This window comes from Suricata suricatta, chromosome 9 (assembly GCF_006229205.1).
Source record: "Suricata suricatta isolate VVHF042 chromosome 9, meerkat_22Aug2017_6uvM2_HiC, whole genome shotgun sequence".
Classification (NCBI taxonomy): domain Eukaryota; kingdom Metazoa; phylum Chordata; class Mammalia; order Carnivora; family Herpestidae; genus Suricata; species Suricata suricatta.
In genome coordinates, this window is record NC_043708.1 from 97423819 (window position 1) to 97444221 (window position 20403).

The 20403-nt window shown below is 41.5% G+C and overlaps 1 protein-coding gene across 2 annotated transcripts in view; it reads left to right on the forward strand.

Annotated features, from left to right (window-relative positions):
- Window positions 1-19896, forward strand: part of FAM81A (family with sequence similarity 81 member A) — a 55230-nt gene extending 35334 nt beyond the window's left edge. For both annotated transcript variants that reach the window (XM_029952084.1, XM_029952085.1), the window contains exons 4-8: window positions 4104-4233; window positions 5698-5804; window positions 12673-12808; window positions 14372-14567; window positions 17564-19896. In XM_029952084.1, coding sequence (XP_029807944.1) covers window positions 4104-4233; window positions 5698-5804; window positions 12673-12808; window positions 14372-14567; window positions 17564-17688 — 694 coding nt within the window. In that variant the 3' untranslated portion in view covers window positions 17689-19896. The remainder of the gene's footprint in view (window positions 1-4103; window positions 4234-5697; window positions 5805-12672; window positions 12809-14371; window positions 14568-17563) is intronic.
- Window positions 19897-20403: the final 507 nt, after the last annotated feature.

The window sequence follows — 20403 nt, forward strand, 5'->3', positions numbered from 1 at the left end:
ATCAGAATTTCATCATGCCCTGTTTGCTTTCACTTATTCCACTTTGTATTCACTGAACACTTGAGGACTCATGTTTTCCAGTTTTAGGAAAATGTCAGCACTCACATCTCAAATATACCATTCTATTTCCTTCTTTGGGGAAGGAATTCCTCAATTCGTCTTTCATTTATGTTGGCATCTGTTTATTTGTTCTCCTTGTCTCTCCCCTGTTTTTTCATGTTTTGAATCTCTGTCTTTGCTTCCTTCTGAGTGAGCTCCTTGCTACTGTCTTCTAACTCACTGATTCTACCTTCACTCTTGTCCAGTCTAGAATTTGTCGGATCTGTGAAGACACTGTGTAGTTTACTTCCAGGGTTTTCTATTTTTCTCTTATCCACTTGTTCTTCCTTCCCCTCTGCCTGTTTTTGTTTAATAATTTAGAGTTCTCTTTATAGATATTAATTGGTCTTTGATCTTTTCAGTGTCTTAAACATATTTATTTAAAAACTCACTTGATCCAGGTTTTAAAAAAATGTTTATTTATTTTTGAGAAAAGGTAGGGAGGGGCATAGAGAGGGGGACAGAAGATATGAAGCAGGCTCTGCACTGACAGCGGAGAACATGTTGCGGGGCTCAAGTTCATGAGCCGCGAGATCATGACCAAAGCCAAAGTCAACTGCTTAATCAACTGAGCCACCCAGGTGCCCCTGATCCAGGTTTTTATTCTTTTTGGGGTTTTTTTTGTTTTTTGAGCTTTCCGTAGCTACTGGGGCCCCCCCTTAAGCCTCCGGGTCCGGTTGCCCTGGTGCCTGGGTTCTGTCACAGGCGTGCTCCTGTGTGCCCCGTGAGTGGGGCTGGTTCTTGCTCCTCGTGCCCTGTGGGAACTAAAACTTCTACTTCTCTTGGTTTTCAGATATAGAGCCCTTCGAGCGCACAGCGCCGGCTGCAGCAAAACGTACAGTTTGCTCCATCTTCTGCACCATCTGTCTGCTTTCTACTTTCCCCCATACTTTTTTCCCTTTCCATTCTTTTTTGTCCCTGTGGATTTATACTTTTTCAAAATTCATCTGGAGTCATCTTGATAGGCTTTGGGGAGAGAGCCAAAATAAGGGCATGTGTTCAGTCTGCCATGTTTAACTGACAGACCAGGTACTAGTTTTAAGTTGCAACATTTTAGTACATAATGATTAGTAAATCAGCTAAATCTTATTGCTTATTAGAAAGATTACAAAGCACTGGCATGCTCTCTAATTTTTATTCATGGCTTATATACTATAGATCAATATTTTATTTTTTCAAGCTTCTAGAGGGGTATAACTTTGTCAGTTAGTATGCTGTTTTTGATGATTGATTGCAAACATTTTATATGACTTAGTGAATGACATTCTTTTCAGCATGTAAGTCACTTAGGGAACAACTTGTAAAGCTGGTTGAGGCCTCGGTGCAGATCCACAGCTTTAAGAATTCATTCCCGGTGCTTTTAGGAAGATTGCAGACTGCTGATTTACTGAAACGGGGACCCGTCACAGGCTCTGTCTTCAGCCTATGTACTTACAGTGACTTGTTCAGCCAGTTCCAATCTTCTGAGCTGATTTGTCTGATTTGAAAACTAATGAACAAGAGCAAAATGTTGGATAAAATCTCCATCAATAATAGAAAAAAATACACATGTAAGCTGAATAGGATTTTTATTGTGGTGGCATAAGAATCTGTTTTTAAATTTCTGGATTGTGTGATATATGTACTGAAGAAAAAGGTTCCCACTATATCCTCATTTTGTACAATTAGTATGTGACACATAGTAGCCATTCTGTAAATACTTATTGACTGAAAGAATGAATTATGGAGTGGGGTTCCCACTGTTGCCCCTCTGCTTCTGCTGTCTATTCCCTTAAACCTGACCTCACTTTCGCGACAGTGACTCTAACCCTCATATCTCTAACTCTGCATTCCTTCTAGTCCAGCCTTGTTTCTGCTTCATGGAGACCCCAGGGAAGGATGGTAGGATGGTGCATATTCAATAAAATTGTAACTCACTCTTTGTACATGGCTATTGACTGAAATATTTTTCTTGTGTAATTGTTTTTCTGATCAGAAAAATTATACATACTTATTGCAGGGAAGTTGTACAATTTAGAAAAAAAAGAAAACTAAAATAAAAATCACACATGCATGCAGAGATAGTTGGTTAATAATTTGCATGCTTCCTCGTAAAATTTTAATGACTGTATGCATCCAGGTTTGGTCAAGAAAACAGAAACCACTCTAAGTATTTTAGCAGGAAGGGGTTTAATCCGGGAGATTAGAGCTTGCAGAGCCATTGGCAGGTTTAGGGAAGCAAAGTGAAGGGAACTGCTATTGGCTTTCAGGAAAGTCAGGCAAGGAAGAATCACAGAAAGGAGCCATTGAGAATATTATCTGCCCATAACATGGAGTGTGTGATTTGCAGGAGTGTTCCTGGAAGTGGCTATAAACCTCACGTGTGCGGTCACCCCATGTCACCCACCCCTGCCAGGGAAACATGAGGGCTTCTCTTCTACCTCTCTGTATAAATGACTGTCACTGGTGGAATCTGAAACAGAACCCAGTTGCCAAGGTCGTTTGGGAAGTACAATTTTTGGACCTCTGCCCCCTTGGTACAGAGAGCATTCACAAGGAACACAAATGCTTTGTCAGTTGTTTTGTGGTTTTTTTAATTTAAAAATATGTCTATTTATTTTTGAGAGAGACAGAATGCAAGCAGGGGAGGGGCAGAGAGACAGGAAGACAGAGAATCCGAAGCAGCTCCAGGCTCCGAGCTGTCAGCACAGAGCCCAAGGTGGGCTCAAGCTCGTGAACCAGGAGATGATGACCTGAGCCAAAGTCAGACACCCAACTGCCTGAGCCACCCAGGCACCCCAGAAATGCCGTGTCAATTCTGAGCAATCTAAATATATAACTCTTTGCCTATTGTCACCAATTCTTCAATATATTTCTTCTATGACTTTCGCCATTAATCATGAATATCTGGCTATTTTTATTCTAGACAGAAAGATTGAACTTCTGCCAACTGTGAGGGTTTCCCTTCATTAACACCCTTGAGATCCACTCAAGGGCTTTTAAGTGTCAGTAGTCTACTTCTGGAAGGTGACAGCATATTGGCACCTGCCACAGGTCTGACTTTTCCTCCTCTGGGCCCATGTGGTCATCAGGAACTCCTCAAGAGGCCATATGTGTGAGTTAAAGGAAAGTTGGCAGAAGCAAGAGTGTATGCCATGGGGGTGTGGGCTCATGCTATTTACTTATGCCTTTGGGACCTATTTAAGTGTGATGTCTATGTTTTCCATCCCCTTGAAGATGGAGCACTGCTCATATGCTCCCCTTTATGGCTTGGTGCTCATGATAAACTGGCCAGATTGCATGGTCACTTAATGTCCCGTGCTTAGGCATGCATTTGCTACCAGGGCCCGCTAGCAAGCCAACGGCTACTTCTCAGAGCAGGATGATTGGGTTGGAACAGGGCACACTTAGTTTCATATTCCTAGGGGGCTATTCTGTGAATTTCCTATTAGGGTTTGACAGAGGCTTCCCACACAGCTTCTCTGCCCCAGATATTTTGAGCACCGTTGGCACTACCAAGCTGGAAGGCCCAAGGGGCAGAGCAGCTCACACGGCAGCGTGAATCAGCTTCGCAGCCTTCTCACGCTCCGGGCCCCACTCAAAGCCAACCACCTTAAGGCGATTTGATAAAAGGTTAGAAATTGTACTTTCACATGTAGAAGGAGTTGCTTTCAAGATCCAAAGAAGGCCCAGAGAAGTTGGAAGGATGGAGGGGATTCTGAAGAGTGACAGACCACGTCTGGCACACTCTTTAAGCCTTCTGTAATTGGGCTCTCACTGCATGTACAGTTTTGTACTCAGTGTAAAGCCTTTGCTACTTTGATGCTTACATCCCTACTCTTATTAAGCAACATCCCTGTGGTTTAACTTAAAACCTATAACGAGGGCAGGTCTCTGTATTCAATTGAACCTCTGTGTAAAAGAATGAATCATAGTAGAGTTTCTTTGCATTTTAGTATGTCAAGGAGCTTCAGGGCTCGTTTTTAAACTTTAATAAGAGTTAGCTTTGTTGTTTGCCTGGACAGATGTGACGCCAGCATAGCCAGACTCTCTGCAGAGCACAAAACGACTTATGAGGGCCTCCAGCACCTGAACAAAGAACAGCAAGCTGCCAAACTTATCTTGGAAACAAAAATCAAAGACGCAGAGGGGCAGGTATGGCCTATTTCAGGTAGCCTTTTAAAAGTTGGTAGTTCGTTCTTCACTGAGGATAACATGGTGATAGAAACCAGCCTGGCACATGCATATCTTTTCCTCACTTCTTTCCCCCTGTTTCAGTGTCATGACCCTTCATGGGTATGGCACTCAAAGTGCCAAATTTTTTGGTACCGTCCTAATTTTAAAGGTTCTTTCCCCTTATTCCTAAAACAGCTAATATATTCCAGAAATTCTAAATTATGGCTCCAAAACTACTTATATAGATAGGTAAGTGATCGAGCATTCTTTTATATGCCTTGTCCCCATTTTTGATTAAGGAAACCAAACACTCATAGGGTGTGCTACTCGTGGCTTGTGGGAAAGGATTCAGACAAAGCTAGAAGGTAGGCTGGCTGGGAAATTTTAGAGTTCTCCATTTTGAAACACAGATCAGTTCATAAAGCAAAACTTTTGTCATTTTTAAGTGGCTTTTTGGCCTCTTAAAAGTTTCCGTTGGCCATATAGGGGCCTGTCTTCTAGGATTTGTCCCTATAGCGTCTGCCCTACTTGCTATTCTGCATGTAAAGAGGGATTGACCATTTCAGTAAAAAGGGGCATCTGGTCAATTTGCTAGAGTTAAAATACTTGTGTTCAAAATATAGTAAGTAAAGATCTGAATCTACTTATGTGAAGGACACAGATATAAAGCCATAAAAAGACCCACAATAAAACAGAAGTCCGGTAATTTTTTTCAGAGAATAAGGACAGAATTGCCACATCAGAAAATAAATGCTCAGGAGAAACTGAGCCTCCCAGTAGCTGAACCAAGTAAGATACAAATAGAAATCTATAGAAGGAGACATACTTTTTCTTTGGTCTGGATCTAATTAATACTTGTCCCATGAATCTGTAAGTGAGGAACATTGATCATCATAATTCCTGAAGAAACTGAAGACATTTCATATAGGACTAGTTTCTGTTAAATTTAGTAGGAAGTCAAGGGACAGGGGTGGGTGCCGGGAACAAGGAGTCAGAGGGATGTAATTTACAAATTTATTTTCTGGTGACTTGACTCGATATGGAGGTAAGTCTGAGATCGTAAAGGATTTTGTAAGTGATAAGAACTCCATTCTTTATGACTAGCAGCCACAGAAATGGTAGAAATTCCAAGGTAAACATAACTATATCCTGTGCCAGCAGGTGGAAGTAGTGGGCCTGGGCAGGAACTAGTGTTGCTCATCAGAGAACTATCAAGTTAGGTACTCAGAGCGTAATGAATTTTGGCATCGTTCCTGGTCTTGACTTCTGATGAGTGCATCTGATAGAAAATGGAAGTGGAAGGATGAGGTGAACTCCTAAAAGAATATATTAAACTGCATTGAATCTTAATGCCATTGACTAGAATACATAGCTTACTAAATGTTATCTGAAATTACTCTGCAAAGCTTAGATGTGATGTTACAAGCAAAGTTCCTTTCCCAGATTTCTCAGCTTCTGAACAGAGTGGACTTGTCGATCTCAGAGCAAAGCACCAAACTGAAGATGTCCCACAGAGACAGTAACCACCAGCTGCAGCTTTTGGACACGAAGTAAGTAGTCAACTTATAGACATTTTTTTTGGTTCAGGTTCTTGATAACCCTATTCAATAGTACAATTTTTCTGTCTTCATTTTTATTTATTGCACAAAACAAGAATGGAAGTTAAGAGGAAAAGTTTCCTCGTAGCATGTTGCCATTTTACATTCCTTATTATTGTTTTTAGTAGTTGGGTAATTCTCTATTCATCTAATAGATACATGGTGAGCACTGGCCTAGGTGCTAAGGATCCAGAAATAAAGAAAAACAGACTCTGTTCCTATCATTGTGGAGTTTATAATCTAGGGAGTTGATGAGCATTAATCAAATAGTGACTTGAGTGAGTGTATGTCTTATTATTACTAATGGTTATAAGTGCTGTGAAGAACAGGTTCACGGTTGTGGTAGGCTGAACAATGGTTCCCCGAAGATCACCATGGCCTAATCCCTATCAGTGTTACCTTATATGGCAAAAAGGGACTTTGTGGATGTGATTAAGGTTTTTAAGATGGGTAGGTTTCCCTGGATTACCTGGTAGACCCCATGCAATCCCTAGAGTGTCTGTAAGAGGGAGGCAGGAGGGTCAGAGTCATCGGAGAAGATCCATGATAATGGAAGAAGAGACTGGAGCGATGCACTCTGAGGCTGAGGAAGGGGCCACAAACCATGGAATACAGGCAGCCACTAGAAGCTAAAGAAGGCAAAGCAGTGATTCTCCTCTGAGAGCTTCCAGAAGGAACCACGTCTGCTCACACTTCGATTTTAGTCGATTCTAGACCTCTGACCTCCAGAACTATGAAAGAATAAATGTGTTGCTTTAAGCCATCAAGTCTGTGGCAATTTGTCACCACAGCCACAGGAAGCTAATACGGTGGTGCTCTGAGGCCTGGTTGTAGCGGCCTCCTTCCTGAGGAGGGGATGCTTGAAGTAAGAGCTGAAGAAGAAATGGAATTCACTAGGTGAAGAGTGAGGTAAGAACGTATGGGATGGAGGAGTGTGGCATCCAAGAAGCTGCAGGATGGCAAAGGTGGCTGGAGGAGAGCTGGAGCGGAAGTGAGGGCTGGGGAGGAGGCGGGCCTGCAGCAAGGCCTTGTAGACCGCGTGCAGGGTTGTTGTCCTGGTTTAGTGCAGTAAGGATAGCCGCTAGAGGGTTTGAGGCAGATGGAGTGATATAATAAGATTTATAGATTATTTTTAAATGGCCTTGGTGGCAATCAGAAAATGGTGGGGCACTAGGGTAGCTCAGTTGGTGAGTGTATGACTTGGGCTCAGGTCATGATCTTGAGGTTCAAGAGTTCAAGCCCTACATCGGGCTCTCTGCTGTGAATGCAGAGTCTGCTTCCAGTCCTCTGTCCCACTCTCTCTGCCCATCCCTTGCTCATGTGTTCTCTCTCTCTCTCAAAAATAAGTAAAAACATTTAAAAAAAAAGAAAGATAAAATGAATCAAAAGGGGCCAATGCATGGGCCACCTGGATGGCTCAGTTGGTTAAGCATTTGACTTCAGCTCAGGTCATGATCTCGTACTCCATGAGTTCAAGCCCTGCGTAGGGCTCTGTGTTGACAACTCAGAGCTAGAACCTGCTTCAGATTCTATGTCTCCCTCTCTCTCTGCCTCTCCCCCGCTCACACTCTGTCTCTCTCTCTCAAAAATAAATAAAGATGAAATTTTTTTTTAAATGGGGGAGCCGAAGCAGAGATGGGGACATCATCAGGTGGGGGCACCGCTGAGTAGTGTAGGTGAGGGAGGTGTGCACTAGGGTGGATGTGAACGAGCCGGTCCGCACCCTATGTTGTGTTATACTTTCCCATTTTATTTTAGTAACGCTTTAAACTTCACTTGCCCACAGTGAAACTCATCTGCCCCTCTGCTCAGTCACAAAACCATACATCTTTCCCACCACGAATCTTCACGAGCTTGGCATTTTCCTGCCAAAGCACAGCCAGGCCTCCTTATATATGTATTTGCGTGTGTGTATATATATATTTGACTTAATATGTTTTTTACCAATGATTTCAGTGTGGAACTTTGTTAGAGACTTGTGGAGATTTTAAATTAATCACTCTCCTGGTTCTTATATCTTATCATCACCATATTTAATGCTGTGTCAGGGTTGTTGCTGAGTTAACAGGAATCCTCTTATGACAAGCATGTTTCTTTTTCCTCTAATTATCTGTATTATATAATTGTTGAGTTATGTCACCACTTCTCATAGATCCTACGTGCTTGCCAAGTACAGAAAAATCTCTTCAATCCTCTTCCTTCCATCACAGAGGAAAAAATAAACATGTTGGTATTTTTTGCTATGTAAATTACTTCCTTAGGAGATATTACTAGTCAGCAGACATGAACATCTTTATTTTTCTTCCTACAGTTTAAAGTCTAGAAGTCTAGACGCAAACACAGTTCATAGGGGAAAGGGGACAAATCCTGGGGCAGAAGTGCAGATTGGCTACCCAAGGGAAAACCCTGGTTGGGTGAACTAGGGAAAAAGCCCCTTCCCCAAAGAGAACCTAAGGGAACTCACCTGTCTAAATCTTGGCTCTGAGTAGAGGGGTAGAAGATATTCCTTGAAAATTCAGGACCACAATATAGCCTTTATTTTATTTTACTTATTTTTTTAAGTAAGCTGTATACCCAGCATAGGGCTTGAACCCATGACCCTGTGATCTGAACCAGCCATGGGCCCTTACAGTACAGCTTTTATATAGATTTAGAGCTAGAATTCACATTAGTTTAATCTTAGAATGATCCTGTTTGGGTGATGGCCTAAAAGGCATGCTAGAAGCAATATAAATACCCAGTCCTCAAGGCCTTGCACAAGCAGATCAAGTTCTAAGGAGCATGAATGTATAATCAGAAATTGTATAACAATAGAAAGAAAAAAGCCACCTGTGATAGAGTCAGGAGAAACAGAGAAAAGCAGAATAAGATATCTAAATACTGCAAATATAGGAATTATTGGATAAAATAAGTATTCATGTATGTACATACATTTGTACGTGGTGTATCTATGTATGTGTGAGTATTCACACACACATTGAAAGTATGACTAAGGAATGAGAGATTATCAACAATGATCAGCCAAAATGAAAATAACCAAATACAATTTCTAGAAAAAATAATAATCGAAAATAAAAGCTGTAACCTCTAGCCCCACCAGACTGGGGAGCCTGAATAGTGGCCCCAGGTGACCTTGGACCCCCTACATTACTTCCCAGCTGCAGTTTACAGCCTTGCTTAGCAAGTGGAGCCCAGCTGCTCCCACTTACTTGTTGAGTACTGCCTGCGGCCTTGCCCAAGCAGGGAACCCAGCCAGTAACCCCTCCCCAAAACAGAAGCCTAGACAATGATTCCGCCTGATCTCAAAACCCAGCCCCCAGCCTCACCCAGCTGTGAGGTACAGCAGCTGGCACCAACTGACCAGGAAACCTGGCCAGGAACCTCCCTCAGCAGTGCAGCACAACCAGCAGCCTGCCCGACCGTGGAGCTAGCCTGAGGCCCTGTCTGGTCATGAAGCCAGCTGAACTCAGAGGCTGGCCCGTGGCAACAACTGGCTGGGAAGCATAGCGTGGGGGTCCCACTGGATTGGGTGCAATGTGGAGCCCAGCCTGCAGTCCTTAATCATGGAGTCCAGACAGCAGCACGGCCCGGCCAGGGAACACATGAGACCTCAGCCGACCAGAGGTAATTGCGCAGCGCAGTTAGCGACTCTGTTTGACTGTGCAGCCGAGCCCAGCAGCCTCCCATTGCCAGGGAGCCCAGCCAGTAGCCCTGCTTAAATGCAGAGCCCAGCTTGTAGGCCCATCTGACTGGGGAGCCCAGCCAGCGATCCCCCATCCCACATCCCTCAACCTCAGAGCATAGGCAGAAGCCCTGCCCGACTAGAAACCTAACAGACAAATACAGAACTTCCTATCTAACAGTAGCAGAATACAAATTCCTCTTAAGTGCAAACAGATTATTGTCCAGGATAGATCATATGTTAGGTTACAAAACAAGTCTTTTAAATTTAAGGTCAAAATCATATCAAGTACCTTTTCTTACCATAATAGCACGAAACTAGAAATCAATAATAGGAGGAAAATTGGAAAATTCACAAATATGTAGAAGTTAAACCACACACTCCTGAACAACACATGGGCCAAAGAAGATCAAAAGGGGAATTTAGAAAATCTTTAAATAAGTGAAAAATGGAAATACAAAGTATTAAAACATGTGGAATACAGCTAGAGCAGTTTGATGAGGAAAGTTTACAATCCTAAATGCCTATATTAAGAAAAGAAAGATCTTGAATAAACAGCCTAACTTTGTATCTCAAGGATTTAGAAAAAGAAGAACAAACCCAGAACCATGATAGCAGAAGGAAGGAACTAATAAAGATTCGACCAAAAATAAATAGAGCATAGAAAACGGTAGAAAAACAATGGAAGGGGTGCCTGGGTGGCACAGTTGGCTAAGTGTCTGACTTTTGAGCTCAGCTCAGGTCATGATCTCACAGTTTGTGAGTTCCGGCCATGCATTGGGCTCTGTGCTGATGGTGCAGAGCCTGCTTGGGATTCTGTCACTCCCTCTCTCTGCCCCTCCCTAGCTTGTGCTCTTTCTCTCTCTCTCTCTCAAAATAAATAAATAAGCTTTTTAAAAGAAGTTTAATTAAAAAAAAACAATGGGAAAATTAATAAAACTAATTGTTGGGTTTTTTTTTTGAAAGATAAACCATATTGGCAAAACTTTAGGTAGACTAAGCAAGAAAAAAGAGAAAGACTCAAATAAATAAAATTATAAATGAAATAGGAGTCATCATAACTGGTACCACGGAAATACAAAGGATCATAAGAGATTATTATTACCCATTGTATGCCAACAGATTGGATAACTAGAAGAAATGGATAAATTCCTAGAAACATATAAGCTGTCAAGACTTAATCAGGAAGAAATAGAAAATCTGAACAGAACAATAATAAGTAAGGAGATTGAATCAGTTATCAGAAACTTCCCAACAAAGAAAAGCTCAGGACTACATGGCTTCATGGATGAATTCTACCAACATTTAAAGATTAATGCCAGTCATTCTCAAACCTCTCCAAAACCTAAAGAGGAGGGAACACTTCTAATATCATTTTATAAATCCAATATCACCCTGATACTAAAGACAAGCCAACATCCCTGATGAAAATAGATGTAAAAATTCTTAACAAAATGGTAGCAAACCAAATTCAATTAACAGAATGAAGGATAAAAAAATCATATGATTATCTCAGTATGGAAAAAAGCATTTGAAAAAATTTGATACCCTTTTCTTGATAAAGACTCAAAAAATCGGGTATAAAGGGAATGTATCTCAATGTAATAAAGGCCATATATTAGAAACCCAAAGTTAACATCTACTCAGTGAAAAACTGAGTTTTTCCTCTAAAATCAGGAACAAGGTGGGGTGTACTCTCCCAACTTTTTTCAGCACAGTACTGGAGGTCCTAGCCAGGGCACTTAGGCAAGAAAAAGGAATAAAAGCACTCCAAATTAAAAAAAAAAAAAAAGGAGCAAAACTATTCCTCTTTGCAGATGGTATGATCTTATATAGAGAAACTCTAAAGACTACATCATTCAGAACACTGTTAGAGTACGTGAATGCATTAAAGTTGCAGCCTCCGTGGTCAGTCTTCCTGGTCAGGCAGGGCTGGAGGCTGAGCTCCACAGCTGGGTGGGGCTGTGGCTTGGGCTTCCTGCCTTTGTGCATAGTGGTATGACCCAGGCAGTTGTGATCCATTGGCCAACCTGGTCGTTTGGCAATACCTAGCTGTAAGAGAGGCTGGGAAATGTCAGAGAGTACATTTACCCACGTAAATGGGTACATGCAGCCATGTACCCAGCTCACAATTGAGGATTTCTTTTTTTTTTAACAATTTTTTATTGTTTTGTTTATTTTATTTTATTTGAGAGAATGAGTAGATTAGAGGGGCAGGCGGGGGGAGAGAGAGAGAGAGAGAGAGAGGGAGAGAGAGAGAGAGAGAGAGAGAGAGAGAGAATCTCAAGCAGGCTCCATGCTCAACACGGAGCGTGACATGGGGCTTGATAACATGCCTTTGGGATCATGACCTGAGCTGAAATCAAGAGCCGAATGCTCAACTGACTGAGCCACCCAGGTACCCGTCTTTGAGGATTTCTTAATAGTAGAAAGAAAACATATAGAAAATAATTTAGGGTCTCCTACCACAGTGTCCATTTTATTCTTACTATTAATATTTAAGTCATATGTTCTCTTCTGCATTCATTCTATTTCATAATGGCATTAATACAAAGGTAATGAAGAGGAGGTAGCAAGTGTGGAGTGTAATTTTAATGTATTTGGAAAAGACAAGGACTGGAGGAATGGAGGGTAGGGTTTTTTTTTCTTTCAATTTTCTTTTTGGTTAGAATTAGGAAATATCTGCATTAGGCAAGAGCAATTTGGAGAACATTCGAGAGAAGTGGGGCCAGGCTCCAGTCCTGGGAGATCACAGGGAGAGGGAGGAAGAGCTCAGGGAAAGAGAGGGGACTAGAAGGGTGCCAAGATACTGTGTCCTCTGAGCCAGGAGCACTGGGGACCCTCTGAAGGCAAAGATGAGCACCTGGCATGGCCCATGGGACACCTCAACACCCACACCATCAGCTCTTCACCAGTGGGAAGTGTTAGCAGGTGTTTGTCTGTTGTACCTTCCTTCCCGGCACCCCCCACCCCTGACTTAGTGCTAAGGACAATTCTAAGGGAAGGTAAGCTTATAATTCTAAGGGAGCTGAGGTTAATGCTGACATATTTGTGGGAAGTTCAATAGCCAGAGACTGAAGTTGTGTGATGTAATTTAAAAAGATTTTTACATCTAACTTACGAATTTTCTTATTTTAGATTTAAAGGTACGATTGAGGAGCTCAGTAATGAGATTTTATCTGCACGGAATTGGTTGCAACAGGAACAAGAACGGATAGAAAAAGAACTTTTACAGAAAATCGATCAGCTTTCCTTGGTTGTTAAGGAAAACAGTGTAGGTATTGATGTTTGGCACACTACAGTGAAGTTACTCAGCAGGGCCCTGCAGTGTTTATGAATAATCCCTAGCAACTTAGCATTGATTTATTTAGCACCACGTTATGTTGTTCAGTTGTTTCTTGCCTTAGAATCCTTTCTTCATGCTCAGTATAAAGAGAGCACTTGGACTTATTTTGGTTAATGAAGGCTAAGTAGAAAATTTCAGTACTTTCAGCTAAGGCAACTTTAAGCCAAGACCTTAGTGAACCAAATTGTACACCTGCATTTCTAAATAAAACTCACAGCTACAGACTTCATCCTAGTTTGGTTTAATTTCATCTTCTGGAAAACACAGCGCTGACCCGGTTTCTCCCGCTCGGCCCCGCCAGCACACTGTAACCACCGTATGCCAGTCACGGCACAACATGTCAGCAAAATCTACTGTTTTCTTCTCCCTTTTTCTTCTCTTTTTACCCCACTGTCCCACAGAACTAAGGCTTGCAGAACTGCTCCAAAAAACCATCAAGAAAGCCTTACATGTAGACTCTTCAAAGTCAGTAGGCTCTGAAACTGGTATTTGGCAGGCAAAAAAATTATTTTTTGGTTTGGTCATTTAGCCTGACCCTCTTCTTCTCCCTTCGCTTGCATTGCTTCCTCCTGTTGGGCTTTGAGGGAGCAGAGGCATCCAGGGCAGTCTGCGTCTCTCACTCCGCTGGCTCTCAGTGCGGAGCTGCTGAACTGCACACTGCACTGTCCCACATCAAGAGAGCTAGGTCATGCAATAGGCCCCTGACGGCTCAGTGTCTTGGCCTCCAAGGCTCACCTGCAGATTCAGGTTCCCATGAAAACCAAGCACACTGGAAAGAAAAGGAAGGAGAATACTTAATATATTAAATATTTCTTTAAGTGTTCTCCCATATATTATCAGACTTGCTGATTTGCATAGATGCATACTACTACATTTGTAGGCTTTTGTCTCTTTGGATTACTGCTTACTTTTACATATGGATTGGTTAATAACTAATAGCAAACCCCAGGATAATGGTGTCTTTAATAATTATTTCTCTTTCGCATAAAAGATGTCTGGGGGTAGGGACTGCAGCCCTGGCTTGGTAGCTTATCAATCCTCAGCAAACCAGGGTTCTTCTGGCTTAACTCTGCCAATTCTAGAAAGTCACCCTTGTTTTCATAGTTCAAGATGATCGCTCATGCTCTAGCCATGACGTCTGCATTCCAGGAACAGAAGGAAAAAGGAAGCGGCGAGGATATGCCTCAGCTACCTTTTAGCTTTTCTTAGAAGCTGCTACATACATCTCGTTGGCCAGAACTTAACCTTACAGCTGCACTAAACTGAGGAGACTGTAGAAAATGTAGTCTTAATTCTGAGCGAGCGTACTCCCAGTTGAAAATCGGGGGTCTGTTAAGGAAACAGGGGAGAATGGATGTCTGAGTGAGCTACAAGCCCCCTTTGCGATTCTGTTCCCTGCAGATGGTTGTTAAATGATACTAGGACTGATGCGGGTGCAGGACAGACTTTCCTTTTGGAGTAATCAGGTGCAATTCTTATCACGGATCTCAGGGGGCCAGCGAAAGGGACATGGAGAAGAAGCTGAGCCAGATGTCAGCCAGACTTGACAAAATAGAAGAGAGTCAGAAGAAGAATTTGGAAGTGCAGAGGACAAAACAGGAAGAGGAGAAGGTGCATGGGCGCATCAGCAAGCTGGAGTTACAGATGAATGAGGACATGAAGGAAATGAAGGCGGAAGTTGACGCTGGTAGGCCAAAAAGAAAACAGCTCTCATGGTTTATTTTCACTGTCATCTGACACCAATTAATGAGCATCCCCTGCAACTACCTATGACCCCGGCTGATGGTTACAACGGTAAAAGGTCCTTAGCTGATTTTCTAAGTAGCTGTGCTGTAGTGAACTAAAATGTGTCACTGCCAAGTCCATGGAAAGCCACCGTGGTGGACAGGCAAACCAATGAAAATTGCTCAACTTACAACTGATGTACATTTTCTTTTCTTTTCTTTTTTTTTAAGATTTATTCAATTTTGAGAGACAGAGACAGACCATGAGCAGGGGAGGGGCAGAGAGAGAGGGAGACACAGAAGCTGAAGCAGGCTCCAGGCTCCGAGCTGCCAGCACAGAGCCTGACATGCGGCTCAAACCCACGGACCATGAGATCATGACCTGAGCTGAAGTCGGACGCTTAACCAACTGAGTCACCCAGGTGCCCCTGATGTGCATTTTGTTTAATGCCATCTGAGGGTTCTTTTCTGTTTATAGCCACAGTCAGTGTGTCTCAGAAATAAACACATATCTTTGAGGGACTTTTGAAGGCTTCTTTTATTACTGCTGGCAGTATGCTACGTCGTCAGTGAAGGATTTTCTTCTGCCCAGAAGTCAGCAGGGCCCATTAATTCACACTTGTGTAGAAGGAAGTGTTAAAGCTATATTCCAGGTGTGAAGTACTGTTGCCTATGAAGGAAGGGCTAGACTTAGTTATGCTGTGAGTTCTGGAAGACAGACCTGGAACCAGTAAGTGAAGTGGCAGTCACGTGAAGACAGATTTTAACTTAACACAAGGCAGAAATATCCTCAGGTAATGAGTTCTTTTTAAAAAAGACACTGATGACTTCTGAGCCTCCAGGCTCTTTGTCAATGAAAGTATTGAAGCGGAGGCTGGTTGGGTATGGCCAGGAAAGAGAAGAAAGTCTTACAGTGTGACAAGGGGGAGGGACTACATTATCTCCCAGCCCCCTCCAATTCCATGATTCCACAATTCTCCTCTGCGGAATCATTCTACTTTGGCCACGTAGGAATAAAAGTAGTTAGTTATCTCAGGAATAGTTTTGTTGTTACCACCAAAAGTTTTATTATGTTATTTAAGTAGAAATCACAATTAAATTTATGAATGGAAGAACTTGTGAAGATAAAAACGAACTTTCTTTGTGTTTGGGGGTATTAGAATATGGCATTTGAATATTACATCAGTGTTTGTTTTTAATTTTTATTTATTTTGAGAGTGAGAGAAAGCACAAGCGCAGGAGGGGCAGAGAGAGGGGGAAAGAGAGAGACTCTCAAACAGGCTCTGTGCTGTATAGAGCCCCAACTGGGGCTCGAACTCATGAACCGTGAGATCATGACCTGAGCCAAAATCAAGAGTCAGACGCTTAGCCAGCTGAGCCACCCAGGTGCCCCTCATCAGTGTTTAGCTGTGCATCATTCTCTGGGTGGGTCTGTTAGCATCTATTCAGCATGCCACTGAGGGTGTTAAGATTTAGTAATTACTAAGAAAGGCATAGGAGCTTTTTAAAAAGAAAAATATTTACTTTTTCTTATTCTAAAAACAATATGTTTCTTAATGGAAAATAAGAAAGCACAAAATATTTTTTAAAATACTCATAACCTCTCTCACCTGGGTGTCATCTTTATATAAATCTTTCTATGCATATACCATGTATATGTGCTCTTTCAAATCGAAACCCATGTTGATTTGTAACTTACTCTTTTATATGTTGTATCTTTCTATTCAATAAGGACATTTAAAAAATAAGTAATATTTATTCTTTATATTATCATATAGAGAAACATTTTTGAGAAAATTCTAAATTTACTAATGAAAACAGGAGCTTTTAAACATTTATTTAAAAAACCCACGGAAATACACAATAATATGAAATGCTTTTTTGATGGAGGAATTTTTTTTTTTTTGCTTTTTATTTTGGAATTATTTGAAGTTTAGAAAAACAGTAAAAGTATCCCCAAAACTCTTTATATCTTTCATAGAAATTAACCAGTTGTTAACATTTTGGAAATTGTTTAATTTTATTGTGTGATGTGAGTGTGTGTGTTTGTGTATGTAAATATAATTTTTTCCCCTAAGTAATTTGGGAGTAAGTTGCAGAAGTCGTGATGTCTTTTTACCCTTGTATTATTTCAGTCTATATACCCGAAGAACAAGGACATTCTCTTAAATAACTATAATATTGTTGAAAGTTTTTTCAGCATTCAGTTTTCAACTTTAACCATTGTTTCCTTTATAGCAGACCCTCCCAGGCCTAAGTTCTATTCCAGAACCATAGAGCATAGTTAGTTATTGTGTTTCTGTATTTAGTGTCTAACAATGGATCAGTTTCTCAGTGTTGTTGACATCATTATGAATACAGGCCAGTATTTTGTGGAATGTCAGTTTGGGTCTGTTTGCTTCCTCTTAATTAGATTCAGGTTGTGCACTTAAAAAAATGTTTATTTATTTATTTTGACAGAGAGTACACATGCACCCAAGTGGGAAAGGGGCAGAGAGAGGGTGAGAGAGAATCCCAAGCTCAGCCCCACGAACCATTAGATCATGACCTGAGCTGAAATCAAGAGTTGGACACTTAACTGACTGAGCCCCCCAGGCGCCCCTCAGGTTGTGCATTCTGGACAGAAATGTCACAGAAGTAGTGTGTCCTTCACATATCAGGGAACCTTATCAGGGGCACCTGATGTTGGTTTCTCCTGGTGTTGGTGACATTAGCTTTGATACCTTGGTTAAAGCGGTATCTGCCAGATTTCTCCATCGTAATAGTTCCCTACCCCTTTGTAATTAAAAAGTAATCAGCAGGGAGATACTGGAAAACGATGTTCCCTATCAAACTTTACTTCATTAGTTTTAGCATCTATTGATAGCGTTTGCCCAAATCAACTATTACCATAGGTTGTAGAATTTGACACATGTTGTTTTTTAATATTAACTCTTGTGAAATTTACCTCTTCTTAAAGGGTTTACAGCCATCTATGAAAGCATAGGATCCCTCAGGCAAGTTCTTGAAGCCAAGATGAAGTTGGACAAGGACCAGCTGCAGAAGCAAATCCAACAGATGCAGAAGCCAGAAGGTCCCATGTGAAGGGGACTGGGACAAGGACCTCAAACGTGGTTTTGCCAGTAGGGCCAGAGCTAGATACCTGTGTAGCTGGGCTGTCACTGCATTCAGGATTGTTCTCTTCATGGCGTGCATGTGCCAAGAAACGTGTTTTCATGGGTCTAGACGTTTACCTTGAGTCTCAAAAACACTTTCTTTAAAAGTATTAAATACAACTTTTACCACTTTATTCCACTTCTCTAAATTCAACGGAATAGCCTCCCTGCCCCTGGATTTTGAAAGGCTTTTATCTCCTTCATTTTATGAATGAAAAGACCTAACCTTCCTTCAATGCTTGATGCTCTAGCCAAGACTTTACTATTTTGAAAAATGTCATGGTGATTTATTTTTAATTAAGAAACTAATGAATTACCACAGGAATGTGTTGCTCCTCCCCCTAAATTAAGAGAATGTCCTGGTAGATTAGAATTCAACCTTTTAGTCCATATTTGAATTTTATGATTGTTATCTGTGCATTTCTTATATGGTTATCTTCTTGTAAATCTTCTGTCTTTTGTAGAGAGAAGGGATTTAACATTTGGAACCCCCCCTTCATCATTTACGTGATGAAAATAGACTAAAAAGTGATAACTGCCATATACATGCAGATTAAAATGGGAACTTAAGGCAATTATCTAGATAATGCAAGGCACAATATCTGCATTGACCACCTAATTAAACCAGGTTTTAATATTGAAAACTTTTTTCAATTATCCACAGCCTGTATAGTGATAGCCATATATTTAATAATGGAATGGTGGTTAATAGTCTGTTTCTTGCACAATTAATTGTTTGTTAATCATAATAGGATGTGAGAATTTTCAGGCTTTATGATCTCCTCTCTAAATGTTTCCAAATCGGCACAAAGTGCTAAGGTTTATATACACTTATTGTAACTGTATTCTTGTGCCTTGGTTTTACCACGTCAATGCACTGTATCCTATACAAGTTTTACAGACAAAATAGAAGGCATGATAATACATCAGAATTATGATGTAAAAACGGGATCCTATGTAATTTTTAAATGTTCTAAAAATTTTACCACTGTTAAGACATTAATCATTCAGTATTATTAATGGAATAGAAATTCATACTTTTGTATGGACAGAGAATCAAACTGATATTGCATTTATAACACTGTCAAGAAACTTTCATTCCGAGCAGCTTCGTAGAGGATGGGTGTTTTATTTTCAATCTCCATATTTGATTAGTCATTGAAAATTGATGCCAGTGAACTTGTTCACTTGTGGACATAAAACCTGATGGTGAGACACACGCTGTCCTAAACTGTAAGGGTGCCCAGGAAAAGGAAGACCATTCTTAAAAATTAAGAAAAAAATGTGTTTTGTTGTTTGCCAAGGACTCAGGAAAATTAAACATTTTCTATTTTTAGAATAACTCATAAATGAATTATATAACTGGCTATTACTGTTTACCCATATAAAGTATGCTGCTAAACTACACAGTATTCTACCTTGACAAAACATTTATTTTTAATTTGGTCCTGAGGAATCATCTAAGGAATGTTTCATCCAACACATATTTCTTTATTTTGTCACAAATCTTTGCATCTCTTTCTATAGGAAGACTATTTCCAGTTGACAATGAAAAAATCCAAGATTAAGACTCATTTGCAACCAGAAAGTGAGTTTCTTTCTGTGATACAGGAACTGCATTTAGTAGAGTTTCCCCTGTTTAAGCACTAGCCACAGCACAGAGTCACGCCCCCTCTGGTGTCTCTCTCCTCTGTGGTCTCCCTGAAAGAGGAGTCGGCACATGTGACACTTGGGGAAAGGGATGGGGGGGCCAGCTGGACTCGGGATGTGCGGTGACATGAGCAGGGGATGGATGGCTGTCCGCTGACATTGCCCGGGTGCTTCCGGTGCTGCCGGCCTCATGCCTTGAGCTCCGGCAGGGTCCATCCTGGCCACATGTTGGAATCACCTGCGAAGGGATTCAAAAAGCCACTGACGCCTGGGCTGCCCCCCTAGACTGATTAAGCCAGACCCTCTGGGAGGTGGGAGGCAGACATCAGTAAGGCATCCAAGGCCCCCGGGTGACTCAAAGGCCACCGAGGGTGTAAGCCACTGAGCTACAGCGTACTCTTACGACCAAAGTTTAAATGAGGATCAGCTTCCGTGTTCTTTCCTTTACCAGAAATTTGCAATAAAAAGAATAAAATTTCCAAATAAATGTGGTGTATGATTTTTAAATTTAAAAGATTTTTTAGAGTGAGGCAACCTACTGGGAACTGGAAAGTCACGGGGAGCTGCTCCGTCTGTGGGTCTCCGAGGTGGAATAATGCCAGCTGGCAGTTCCTAGTGTGTGTGTGTGTGTGCCTGTGCCGTGAACTTGGTGTGCGTTCACTCAGTTCATTACGGCGATGAGTTAAGTACTGTTCACTTCCCCATTTTACAGATGAGAAAAATGGGTCACCTGAAGGTTGGGCAATTTGCCCACATCCCACAGCTAGTAAGTGGGATCCGTGATCCAAACCAGGCAGCCTCCTTCCATTCTTTGGGCACCTAACTAGTACGCCACTATCCCACCTCTAAAGATACAGCCTTGCTTCCCACATAACTGACTTGCCAGGCCACCAACAGCAGCCCCCTCTCTACATGGCCTTATAGCTCCACCATCGGAGTCCCTTTGCTTTTTAATGCCCCAGTTCCAAACACCCAAGAGAGGCACCTTACCAGC